General features: G+C 41.8%; 1 protein-coding gene across 3 annotated transcripts in view; it reads left to right on the forward strand.

Annotated features, from left to right (window-relative positions):
- Positions 1-13,278, forward strand: part of PPP1R12B (protein phosphatase 1 regulatory subunit 12B) — a 119,814-nt gene that overhangs the window by 27,937 nt on the left and 78,599 nt on the right. For all 3 annotated transcript variants that reach the window (XM_080569004.1, XM_080569003.1, XM_080569005.1), the window contains exons 2-6: positions 1,793-1,923; positions 3,759-3,877; positions 7,252-7,411; positions 9,817-9,961; positions 11,583-11,657. In XM_080569004.1, coding sequence (XP_080425130.1) covers positions 1,793-1,923; positions 3,759-3,877; positions 7,252-7,411; positions 9,817-9,961; positions 11,583-11,657 — 630 coding nt within the window. The remainder of the gene's footprint in view (positions 1-1,792; positions 1,924-3,758; positions 3,878-7,251; positions 7,412-9,816; positions 9,962-11,582; positions 11,658-13,278) is intronic.

The following is a 13,278-nucleotide window of genomic DNA, read 5'->3' on the forward strand; positions in this document are numbered from 1 at the left end:
ACGTGTCTTGGCTATTGTCAGAGCAATACGCTTTTACATGATGGTAGTTTTATTTAAAAAGCGACATGGAACGGTTGTGTTCCCACGTTAAAATGTAATTAACTCATCAATAAGATTAAGTATGATTTGTTTGAAATGTGTTGGGGAAACTTGTGCTATATTACCCTCAATGTGGGTGGCAGTGAAGTGCATCTTAGCTCTGAATTCTTGCAGGCTCGGACATAGATTCTCTTAAAAATTACCTCTTGAACTGAGAAGGGAGCATTACGTTTTGTATATCCGTATCCACATCTCTGTGCGTTGCTCACTCTGCCTTTCTACTGCATTTGAGTTCATCGTTAAGGACATAAGCCATTAATAACTTTGTTTGCATGGTTTCTAGGATTATGGAAACCTGGAGTGTGGCTCTTTTAGAGTATGTACAGTAGGCAGGGACCTTAACATGGTTACATGTGCGCGGGCACACGAGAGTCCCCCTGTGCCTCGGGTACAGCAGGAATCTCTGGCTTGCATCGCACTGGGGGCTTGCACTGGGGGGTTTGCTTCGAGACAATTCCTTTCCTGTTATAACAAGTAATGAAACTGAAGAATAGTGCGTGGTGCTCATTTTAGAAGAATAGCGAGGGATGTGCCCACATCAAGCGGTGTGAAGGACCGGGTGCTGTGGGTTTTGGAGGACGCTCGGCCAGGATTGCCCTTCTCGCAGCGAGGAGCGAGGTCTCTGCCTGCAGCTGAACACGCAGTCACAGACGGTCCTTTTGCCTCCCAGTCATGCCTGGTGCTTCTCAGCTGAGGCACACGCATTGGGACATACGTATTAAATTGCCAGCTCATCCTTAAATAGCAGCCTCCAGTGAACTGCGAACGCGCCACAGAACGTGCTGCAGCCAGGAATTTCAGGAAGGAGGAATTCCACCTAACAGAACTGCTGAGACTTGAAAATCTAGCTAGGTTTTCTTCTGGCAACTTCAAAGCTAGCAGGTCTCTGTAAGTGCAGGCTCTGGAGTTAATGGAGCAGCTAATAAAGGGTTGTTGGTCTCGTCCACAGCTCGCTGGGTCTGTAGGGCTAGCAGAGAACGTTGTACTTTGCTATAGTCAGGAAAATAAACAGCTACTGCTGAATAAGGAAGTTAAGCCACACCATTTTGTGTCCCATCCGATTTGTATGCAGTCACTTGTATAAAATTCTGCTTTTGCTATAATTCTGTCTGCAAAGGGCACCATCCAGCCTACAGGTGGACTGCCTTACTCAGTCGTCTTGAGGTTATATTTTCCCTGCTCATCCCTACTGCTAGTGATATTTCAGTGATTTTTCTGATGTTATTTTGCTGACATTTGGAGGGAACAGCATCACCTAAATAAGCATACAGCTTGCCTTGCCTTAAAGGAATCCGATGCCATACCTAAAGCCAATACAGATTTATCATTTTACAGTGTCTTTGCCCCGCTCCAGGGAGTTAAGCATGGGGAGAGGAGGGAAACAAATCAGTTGGTGAGAAGGGTAAAGCTTGGGCAAATTCAGAGATGGTCCACCTAGGGACTCTTTGAGTTTCAATTATTTTTTGAAATTTCTGAAATTAATTTAGTTTAGTTCCCAGCTTCGTGCTACTTTAAGTTTCAAAGTATGCTAGCTCACAGTGTGGGAAACTCAGCCCAGGCATTGTCCCTGACAATAAACTGCAAATGGAAGTTGTTCACTTGATTTAACACCAATTTAACACCATCACCTTTCTTTTCTTCCTTCTCTCCAATTCTTCCCTCTGCTTGCTCCCCTCCCTCCTTTCTCCCTCAGGCCTGTATAGATGAGAACCTGGACATGGTGAAGTTCCTTGTAGAAAACGGAGCCAATGTCAACCAACAAGACAACGAGGGCTGGACCCCTCTTCACGCAGTGGCATCGTGTGGCTACCTGAACATAGCAGAGTGAGTGAGTTTCAGGCTATTCTGGGTATTCATAACACTTTCCACGTCTTCCTCTTTGGAGCAGGTACACAGACGAGTGATGCTCTGAAACTCATACAATGTCTCGGAAGCAATGTTGAAAGTGGAGAAGACGTGTTCCTTCTTTTAGTGGATCCTTAGTTTGTTCTAATGAAGGTGGAGCCTGGAAATGGTTGTCTTTTGCTGGTCCCATTAAAATGATTTATGATTCATTAGATACTTCAGCTAAAATGCCAAGCAAAAGGGAAATGTGATGGCTGAGAGGCAGGCACACCAATCCATGGAGAGGTGTAAGGAAGCAGAGCTCTGCTGCTGCTTTTTATGTAAATAAGCCTGTGAGCAGTGTTCTGGTTGTGTGGAGACTTTAGAAAGAGAAGTGCAATGTTCTGGGCTCCAGAGTCACTGATAGGCCAACAACATCATTTCTTTTTCTTCATATTGAGATTTTATGTTTCTGTTACTTAGCATACTGTCTTGCAAAAGACAGAGAAGCAAATAAAAGTAACTACTTATTAATTAACCCACTTGAAATTAGAGCGTTATTTTATTTTTGAGTACAACACAAGATACTGGGTTCAGTATGGACATAAATGGGTGACTAGGTTAGATTAGATAATCTAGTGAGTACAAACACTAATAAAATACATATAAAAAAAGAGACAGTAAATATTACTGAGAGTTTTGTCCAGTAGATGTTTAAAGCAAGGCACTAACCTGTTACAAGGGAGTCCCAATAAAGATTTGACTTTTGGCACACTTACTGATTCCAGGGATTGAAATAACATTCTGTAACTGATCTGAACGCTCATTATGCTCACAAAGCACTAAATAGTCTGTTCGTCCCAGAGAAGGTACTGATACCAGACTTCTTGTTGTACGCCGAGTTGCCCCGAGAGTTTGAGAATTGCCCGGATGTAAGACCTGGAGTGCTGGAATAATTGGAATCAAAGAACCAGAAAACAGAAGGAGTAGTTTCCTGATTCGAATCATTCTTTCTGTGATCACATCACAGGGTAGAAGAATAAGGGAAAAGTAGTATTTCACAAGATGATCCTCCACAATGTATTCTAACCAAAAAAAAAGATATCTTCTGTGGCTCAGTTACTTCTGTGTATTGTACTGCTGCTGGAACAGTTCTTAGCTCTTCAGGTGATTCTGTATCAGTTTGTTGGTTTGTTTTGTGCCCCTCTTCCAATAATAGTTGTTTTAATAAAACACATTATTATTCTTTCCCAGTCACACCATACTTATATATTTAGTCCACCACAGCTACCAGAAAGTTACTGCAGTGTGAATACTGATAAGTATTTCTCAAAGATGGTGGTTGGTTTTAAAATTTGTTTTCAAAAATGCCTTTACCTTTTCTTACCTCACCCTCCTAGATTGGTGTTTAAAACACTTTTTTCTTCTGAGAATTTTATTGGTTACAAGATGTATAAGCTGAAGAAGGCATTAATTATTATTGAATTAACTGCTGGCATATTTTTAAATAAGACAAATTAAAAAATTGATGATAGCTCAGATTATCTTTTGCTCTATCTTTTTTTAAAAAGCGTAATCTTATCAGATGAGTGCAAGAACTGGGGTCATTTAAATAACTACAGAGAAAGAAAAACTGTTTGCATGAGCCACTGACCAGGGACCTTGCATTTAGCAATGAACTTTTCTAGAGTTGAAATTCGATAAGAATATGGAACACTCATTTGAACTTGAAGTAGAAGGCCAAATACCTTGTTCTGCCACTTGCTTTACTGTATAAGTTTCTTTGAAGCCTGCACATGAGTTCTGATACATTGGCATGGGTCTCATTTGTGTAGGTATTTAATTAGTCATGGAGCTAATGTGGCCGCTGTGAACAGTGAAGGTGAAGTCCCATCTGACATCGCAGAGGAAGCAGCCATGAAGGACCTGCTTCTGGAACAAGTAAAGAAACAAGGTAAATCAGTGGTGGGGTTGAATATGTGAGTCAGAACACAAAAACAAAGAGGTTTTGTAAAGAAATCCTGAAGGCTTTCTGCATGGCTATAGATGGAGAGATCTGAAATCTGGACCAAGCGGCAGCAGAGAAGCTTTGCTTCAGTAGCAGAATGTTAGAATGAAAGCAGAAGGTTCGTGTTGTGCAGTCTCTGTCCCTCTTAGCAGAATTGTTAGCAGCAATACATCACAATACCGAAAGTAGATTCGTTAGATACATTTACTTTAAAAGTGAGTTTTAATTCTGACCTCTGGTATCACTGAAAGGTCTTAATACACTCAGACTTGATCATGCAGAAGTGAGATTCGCAGTCCTGCCAAGAGTAGGGACCAGGAAATGGGGATGTCTGGCCTTGAGTGATCTGCTTTTTCCTGATCCTTACCTAGACTTCTGCAGCCCATCTGCTTAGCTATTTCCCCTTTTCTCATCAGGTGTGCCTGTCTGGGGTGCTGCTTTGTGTGTTGTCCCTGCAAAACCATCACTTGTAGAAGCAACTTGGACAGTGTAACTAGTGTCGTAATTAAGAAATGATTCGCCAGTGTAAAATTTTCTTTATGCTCATTGAATCCATCTGCAAGTGGTTAGGCATCTTTATATATAATGTAAGAAGTTTAAGTCCTACCTGTGAAGTTCATCAGGGGTGGTTTTGAGCGATGCACTTACCTCTACTGTGTTGGAAAAGATGAACTGGGGTTATCTATCCAAAGTATAGTCACGTTTGAGAGGTATAGACTGCATATTTAGCCTTGAGAAGAGAAAGTCAATGGAGGAATGTAACCGCTGTCATCCACTACCTCTTGAGGAGACTTAAAAGGCAATGGAGCCAGGCTCTTCTCAGAACTGCGCTGTGACAGAAGGAGAGGCAAAAGGCACAGGTCTGAGCATGCAAATAAGGGGAAAAATACTTCCCAGGAAAGCGATGCAGTGCTGGGACAGGAACCCAGTTAATTTGTGGCATCTGTATCACTGGAGGTATTCAAAACTTGGTTGTGTACAGCTCTGGGCAACTTGATCTGGCTTTGAAGGTTTGCCTCCTTTGAGCAGGGATTTAGGTTGGAGACCCACCAGGATTCCTTTATATCTAGATGATTCCATGACTCCAGGGGTTGGTGTTGGGGTTGTTTGCATGCTAGATGGAATCCAGTCTTCTCTAATCAATGTGTTCTGCTTGGCACCTAGTGGATTTTTGTGGAGTTGGAGGGTTTTTTTGTTTCAGTTATCTTCAGGTATAATTAGGAAGACACCAGTCCTTTGCTACTTCTGTTGATCACGGTACTGTTCCAGTGGGGAGTCTGTAATTGTCCATCTGAGAGCTGGTTGTTATTTGTGCAACTACTCCTGTTAGAAAATTTACACAGAATCATGCTTTTTCTGGTAAATAGAAGTTTCACTTTCTAGTCTTGTGGTATTTGTGACAAAGTTATCCTGATTATGTCCCCTTTCCCCATCCACTTTGACTTAAATAGCTCTTCTCTCATGCTTACTCTGCTCACACACTTGAGAAGAATTGTCTGGTCAGCCTTTGTTTTACAGGGCTGGTCAAACCATGCCCGTCTCCTCCCTGCAGCCAGGCTTCCTTGGGTGACCAGGAAGGTAGAGATCCTTTCTCTACATCATTGTAACCTGTCTCTCTTTAAAATGGGTGATGAGAACTGTAATAACATAGTTGAAACCTTACAGGGCATCAAGGCAGTAATTCTGCCTCTGTTGCAGATATTTTGCCTGACACTTCTTAGGATTCTGTTTGGCTTTTTCATTGCTTCACCACATTAGCGGCATCCTGCTAAGATGCCCTGAAACAACCATCTGTCTCCACTGAGAAGTTTCCCATTGACACAGTTTAAAAGGATCATAATTGCTGGAATAAATGCGTTATAAACTTCAGACAAGCGTCCATCTAGCTCTGTCTTCAACAGTAGCTGAAAGCAGATGCCTAGGGCAAAGTACAAGAACAGGACAAGCTTGTATGGTTCCCCTCCCAAGCATTTTCCCAGCCTCCAGTCACTGTGCCTCAAGGAATTCCTGAGCCAGATGGGCTTTCTGTACATTTGCAAATCCCCCGTGGATTTCTGTTTTGTGGACTTGTGCAGTCTTTCTTGGGAACTCCAAGCATGTATAGCGTTATATTTAATAACTACAGATGTGCTGCTACTCTTCTACCAATTTATAATTCTTGTTTTAGTCTTTGCAACATCCTGCAGTACTTCGCAATTCAGAATCTGAGTTGATAAATGTTTTCTTTTTTTCTATTTTAAGTCTAATGCCCTACAGCTTCCTTGGTAATCGTGTTGTTGTTATATTGAAAGAATTAATCCATAGGGACAGTTGCTTTTCAACACCATTCTTGATTTTTTTTTGAAGTTTGTCATCTACTTCATATTATTTTCCCGAGTCCAAGAGCCCTAGTCTGGTTAATCTTGTACGGAGCTGTATCATGCTTGTGATTGATATGTCATCCTTATATTACCATATTAACATGAAAAAATCCACTCACTAAAACAAGCCTGAGATAGTTTTGCCCCTTGTAGGTTTAACTGAAGCAGCCCATCAGCCAGAAGCACCTGGTCTCTCCACAGAGTAGCAGTGGTTTCCTCAGGTGGAAAACTTGTCCCTCTTGTTATCAGCATGGCTGTGTCTTTATACCAGATGTATGTATCAGTAGACTCAGTTGTCTGACTTCATCTAAAGCAGATCTCTTAAGCCACCAGAGTAGACCTTTTTTTTTTAGCTCCTTCCATCCCCAAAATGATTTAGAACTGTTTTACCAGAATCTGGTGGTGTGCAGCTCAAAGGAATTGATTAAATATTTCTTTCAGAGTGCACAGAGTGGCCCTAGGGCAGTCCAGAAATCTCTTTACGTGCAGCTTGCTGGCTTACTGAATTCTGAGTGAGCATGCGGTTGGGGTTGTGCTGGTCTTGCAGAAGATGTCTTAGGATCATTTCTTCACATTTACACTGCAGATTATGCTTGCACCATTGTTTAATTCAGTTTGTTATACTGTTATTCATGAATTGGTTATTTCAGTCTGGAATTCTGCATATTTAGAATAAAACCCTTCCACCACACCTGGCTCACAGCTGAGCTAGTAGCTGATCAGGCTGGTTTGCAACCAGTGTCTCAGCTTTCGGATTTTGTTGTTTGTTTTTGTCAGACAGCTTTGAAGTTTCTGACAGTGATGCAGGAGTTCTCCCAACTCCTAGAAAAAGCTTTTGCTGATTTTTGTGGAAGATGGCAAGAGGTTGCTAACACTGTATAACAAATAAAACATACGGTAAGTTCAATAAGTGCATGAGAGCTTTCACTTGATAATCTCTCCTGTGCTTTGCTGTCTTAGGTGTAGACCTAGACCTGGCAAGAAAAGAAGAGGAGCAGCAAATGCTACAGGATGCCCGACAGTGGCTGAACAGCGGGAGAATCGAAGACATAAAGCAGCCCCGGACAGGTGCCACCGCTCTTCACGTGGCTGCGGCTAAGGGCTATTCTGAAGTGATGAGGTAGGAACTCCATCCATGGCTCGTGCATTGAGTTGAGTCTGGTTTCCATAAGGAACACGGCTAGCTTTATGGTTGAGAGAAATGTGTTTCATACCTAGATCTTTATGCTGCTGCTTTCTCAAAAGGCTTTGCACAATTATGTGCCCAGCTGTGGTGGTTCACCTAGAAATGTACAGAGGCTGGAAGCTTCTCTTCTGTACCTCTAGGCCTTCAGGGAGATTAAAGCTTTTCTGTGACTGAGATATAAATTAAAAGGTTAACTTTCCCTATGAGAGTAATAGTTTCAGGGCTAGGAAATTAACCCTGTCAGGGAATGAAAGTGTAACTTAGCCTACAAGGCGACAATACATGCTGTGTGGCCATCACAAACACCCCAACAGTTTACGTGACCGGCTTGTCAGCCTAGTAGAAAAATGCAGTGTCCTCCCTTACCTTACTGTCCTCTGCCACTTACTGCTACTGCTCTTGCAGCCATCAGCAGTGACAGAGAGATCCCACCACGTAACAGTTCTGCTGCTACAGCACAAACAAGCTTATTATGAATGTAAATGTGCCCAGTGTGGCACTTCCTGGCAATTAAGCATTAATATTTTTACAGGTGAGGTCAAATCAGGGATTCCAACAAGAAAGCTTTTTTCTCCGTTATTAATGTTTGGGTGGAGGTACCCATAAAGATCTGTTTGCAGGGTTACTCCATTTCCCAGGTTAAAATCCTTTCTGTAAACATTCATCCAGCTTGATTCCTTACTTCGTAGCTTTAAGTGCCATGACTTGATGTGTAAGAGCTGCTTCTTATCAAGCTCTAGTAACTTTGTTGTTCTTCATGTTTCCTCTTTGTATTCATTCATTAGAGCTTATAATTGAGTTATGAGCTGTCTGTGCCTCTGCTGTGCCCAAGAACAGTAATTCATCATGGATCATGTGGAATAGAAATCTAATATCTCCTGAACAATATGGGATGCCGATCCTGTGGGTTTTCAGGGGAGGGCTGCCAGTAGTCATCAACGGAAGCTGCATTGGCCGTTTGCAAGGTGTCTAGTTCTGATCGGCTATTCCTTAAATGTTGTAATGATAAACAGATCTCACAGAGAGCTGACATTGTTTCACTCTCTTGTATTTTATGGCCACTCTGTGAGTTCAAATATAAAGCTTCAGTGACTTAAACCAAAGGGGTTGAAAGCCAGAAGCTAGCTAACTCTCCGATGAGACAGAATTTGTCTGTGACCTTCAGTCTCTTTAACAACTACGTTCCTCCCTTTTGCCAGCTGGAGAATCAACATAAAGTCAGAACCTGATTTCAAATTTCTTTCACAGAGAAGCACACTGCTGCTATAGGATGGCTGTTTTAGTTAGCGCAGTAATGCATCAGTGTAAAGCTGTGGGAGTTTCAAGACTGTTAGTGTCATTCCGGGGTCATGCTAGACTTCCCCTGAGCCGAAGGAAGGTGGCTGTGAATGGTGGAAACCCACCATGGAAACTTGCAGTAGCAGTTTTACTGAACTTGCAGAATTCCCCTGGGATGTTCTTCAATATTTAAGCAGTTGGATAATAGTTTTGATACATGAGCGGCTTGGTACTTTCATCTGAGCACTTGTGTACTACTGTGCATATGCCTCTGAAGTTTCAGACTACAGTTGTCTCTCTTTTGTTTTGTTTTTAAATATTCAAGCCCCAGATGCTATGCAACCTTAGCACTTTGCTCTGATAGAGGAGGGAGGCAGGTGGAAGGTGCACAGCAGTAAAAGGGATGCAAGGCTGCTCCCTGGCAGGTTTACTTAGCTTTGGCTGTGCAAGGTCTAGTCTGCAAAAATGCTGGAGCTGTAGATAATTTAACTGACAAATTTCCCAGCTGGCGATCAGTCAGTAATGTCTCTGCTTCTTACCTGGCAGCCCTGCCAGCGTTGGCTTCTTACAGACCATTCCTGCAGTGTGTCCTTGTTCACCCACAGAACCAGCACTGAACTTGAGTTATCAAACGTCCTGTCCGCGCCAGGTGCTGTGCCAGTCCCTTGTTACAGGGGTTACGTCCCGGAGAGATGTTGCTGGTTTGCCTAGTGCCTGCGTGAGTCTGGTGTCTCTTGTCTGTTGCAGCAGTTCAGACTGGGTCACCAATGTCAGACGAGAAATCAAAATGTTCTCCAATTTAGGACGTGCTGAAAGGCAATCTTATCAATTAGACTCGTTGCAGCAGGTGTTTACAGTGGCAAAGTCACTTCTTTCATTATCCTGCACACTTCTGTTATGTGTGTGAGCACATCGACCGGGCTGTTGCTGAGATGAGTAACAACAAAAAGCTGCTGGCATATTTTAAACCATGTTCCCTACTCTGTGACATATGGCGTGACCTCTCTGTGTACAGAAGTCCTTCTTGGGTGGGCAGGACTCAATAGTGCTTCTTTTCTCAGGCTCTTGATCCAGGCTGGCTTTAATTTGAACGTCCAAGACAATGACGGCTGGACTCCACTCCACGCTGCTGCGCACTGGGGAGTGAAGGAAGCTTGCTCCATCCTGGCCGAGGCGTTGTGCGACATGGACATCAGGAACAAGCTGGTTAGTGAGCACAGGTGTTGGCACAGCGTGCAGCGTGTTTTATACCAGGATGCACATCACCTTTTTGCCATAATTGCTTATCAATTTGATCCAACAACGTGACAAAGTTGTGTGGTGAGCAATTCTCCTGCACATGTGCTAGAGCATTTAAAAGTATCAGAAGATAAAGACCCTTGACTGAAGGAAGGAAGAAAAGATTTCAAGCACTACCAGGAAAGAATAGTGATGAAACTTTAGGACCAAGAGCGTGTGAGAGGATAGGAGCTAATCTGTGTTTTCCTATTTTATTATAATCCTGACAAATTAAACAACAAAAAGTCTTGGAGTGCACAATAATACACTAATATTAAGTACAAAGCATTGAAAACTCATGAACCCTTGAGAAGCTGCCAGTTTTAAATCCTTCCTGTTCTACAGTCTTGGTCATAAAAAGGGAAATTGAAAAATTCACTTTTGAGAAATGAGTAAAGAAAAATAGGATATTTGTGAGAAGGAAAAAAAAGGAGGGGAAAAAAAAAACACACCACACTTCTAATTGCTAGAAGTTTCCTTGAAGAGCCCGTGGGTTTTCAAGAGGTGAAGTGTGCTTTTCCAGGGTTATTCTTTGTTTTCCCCTCCCTGCTGTGATGTCCAGGCAGTGTCTGTGAGCTGCTTCCTGCTGGAGCGGATTCAGTTGTGCCATGACTGCTTCTGTAGTAGGAAATGAGGTTGTGTTTACTTGGAACAGCATCAGGGAATGAAAGCAGATGAGAATTTGGTAGGAGAATTGTAGCACTATGTGGTTTGAGCGCATCTATCTGTACTGCAAGCTGTTGCAAAAGAAATAGCTCCAGGAGAAGGACCCATTTCACCATGGTGAGCTCTCTGGCATTCAAAATACTGCGAATCTTTTTTTGTTCTAAATGCCATCAGAAGCTTCTCCAAAGTGTTCAGAAGGCGTGTGGGTTTCCTATTTTAATAGACTTGAAAAGAAACAGACACAATTATATTCGCTGCAATCAAATGCCTGCTATTTCCTGTCAAGAGCTATTACCTCAATAGTCAGATGGCCGAGACAATCTGTATTTATTTGATCACTGGCCGTCAGGTTTCATTATGTGTTGTTAATAAAATGGTGGTTATAGCTTTAGTTATGGTATAAATGTAACGTAAATGTAAATGATTTCTCATTTTATGCCCCAAAGTAATTTTTCTGATTTGCTTTATTTGTGAATGCCTGTGGATGTGGAAATAGCTCCCAAATCCTTTGGCCTGCTGATGGTTGTCAGCCTTTCAGGAGGTTCATATACATAATGATATAGTAGAAAACGTTGATTGCAATCCTTCCCAGTCCAAGAGTGTGCTTTTTACAAGCCTGGAAACTTTAGTGTGTTACTCTTGGCTTAGATTTGATCAGCAGCAATGAGGGAACCGCCATTCCTCTGATCGTGGATCGTGTCATGAAACTGCCATCGCTGCCGCTTGGCGTTCCCTGCTGTAGAGTGCAGCAGGGTGCATTGCGCAGCATCTGGGGGGGGCTGTAGTGGGCGTTCAGTTTTGTTCTTCACTTCTAAATAGTGCTTTCTGGAACATTAACGGCATGCTGTGTTGGATAGCTTCTTGTGTTCTCGTATCGTTCCAGGGCCAGACGCCGTTTGACGTGGCTGACGAGGGACTGGTAGAGCATTTAGAAATGCTGCAGAAGAAGCAAACTGTGGTGAGATTTTGGCTGATCATTTTCCACCTCTCCAATTACGTTTCTGTGCACAGGTGTTCCCTAAAGCATATGGTGTCAACACAGGCATGAAGCTGAGGTCCAGCGATTTTTGTTAGTCATTCAGAATCTTTAATTACACCAATATTTTCAGTAGCTAGAAATCTAGAAAACTGGATGATTGTGTCAAGAAGGTCAGAAGCATGCTGACATGCAGAATTCTGTGAACTGATAAGGAATTGTAGTTCATCTTTGGAATTGCTCTTCTTTAGTTACTTTTAGCTCTCTAGCACCAAACTGCTCTTTCCTTAATGAGTGACTACCCAAGTCACTCCAAGTTCCTATCTAAGGAAGTATGCTGTCACTGGTAAGAAAGATATTTGTTACCACATCTGCCTTTCTTACAATAGGGAGACTTTTGATTGAGTGAGAAGAAATTAAAATCTTCAGGGAGTTCCAGACTGGAAAAAATCAGTGATTTCAAAACCATATTAAACTGCTCTTTCCTAATGCAATGAAGATATTGGAAAGAGTTATAAGTAGAAAGTTGCCATTTAAAAAAAAAAAAGGGGGGGCAAAAATATATCTTGATCTAAGTAAAGGCAGTCATCAAGCCAAAAAGTTGGTTTGGGATTACATTTTTTCCTATTTCATCTGGTCTACGCAACTATATTGCCTGGGTGCTTTCAAAAACTAAACCAACCTTCTTTTAAAAATAAATGAATAAAAATCAGAAAGTATCATTTAAAATGTTGGATTCAGAAACAGACATAATGAGAACATTGCTGATAAAACCCAGCAAAGTATTTTGAGGAACTGACAATGTGGGTGGTAGAACTCGAACTCTGATCATAACACAGCTGCTGTCATCTTTAAATAGCACCCTTAACATTCACAGAAACTTTTTAAAAATTAATCAGCTTCTCCCTAAATGAGGTGTTGATAAATACTACCAATGTTGTACTGCGGGCTTCCTCCTATCTAACTACACTGGGATTGTGCAGATAAATGTAGTGTTCAGAAGAAAAGGAAAATAAAAACAACCAAAGGAATTTTTTGGATGGGTGCTAGCCCATTTTTAGGCTTGCTTTGGAGGGATTAGCAACCCCCCTTGTTCTCTATATTAGTAGCACTATATAAAGGCCTTTTCCATTTATCAAATGAGTGTAGCAGGAAATAGTAGAACTGGAAAGAAGGGAAGAATCTTTCTTTCCAGTGGATGTGTTTGTTTTTTTTAATTGAAGATCCATTTCATTGTGTGTGTTTATCATGTGCCACATTGAAATTGCTTAAAATAGAAAGCTTAATTTGTTAAGGATAAAATAGGCAGTTCCAAAACACTTCTCTAAGTGTATTAGTTCACTTTCAAAATGACTCTTAAATCAGACTTTTTAAATCTAAAGCTTAAGTACAGAATACAGAGAGGAGCAATGCGCTATCCCTGCTAAAAGATTTGCTGCTGTTACTGGAGAGAAAGGGAGTTCTGTTTGCTGGAAGCAAATTGTTTGATTTGTTTGGATTTGTTTTTCCAGTCTCTGAATTCCCTATGAATGGAGCAGGCTGTTCCCCAAACTTACCTTTGATCCACTTCAAAAGTTTATTCAGTGTAAGAGTATGCTGTACC

The sequence above is a fragment of the Anser brachyrhynchus genome (genome assembly GCF_964034855.1).
Source record: "Anser brachyrhynchus genome assembly, chromosome: 27".
Taxonomy (NCBI): domain Eukaryota; kingdom Metazoa; phylum Chordata; class Aves; order Anseriformes; family Anatidae; genus Anser; species Anser brachyrhynchus.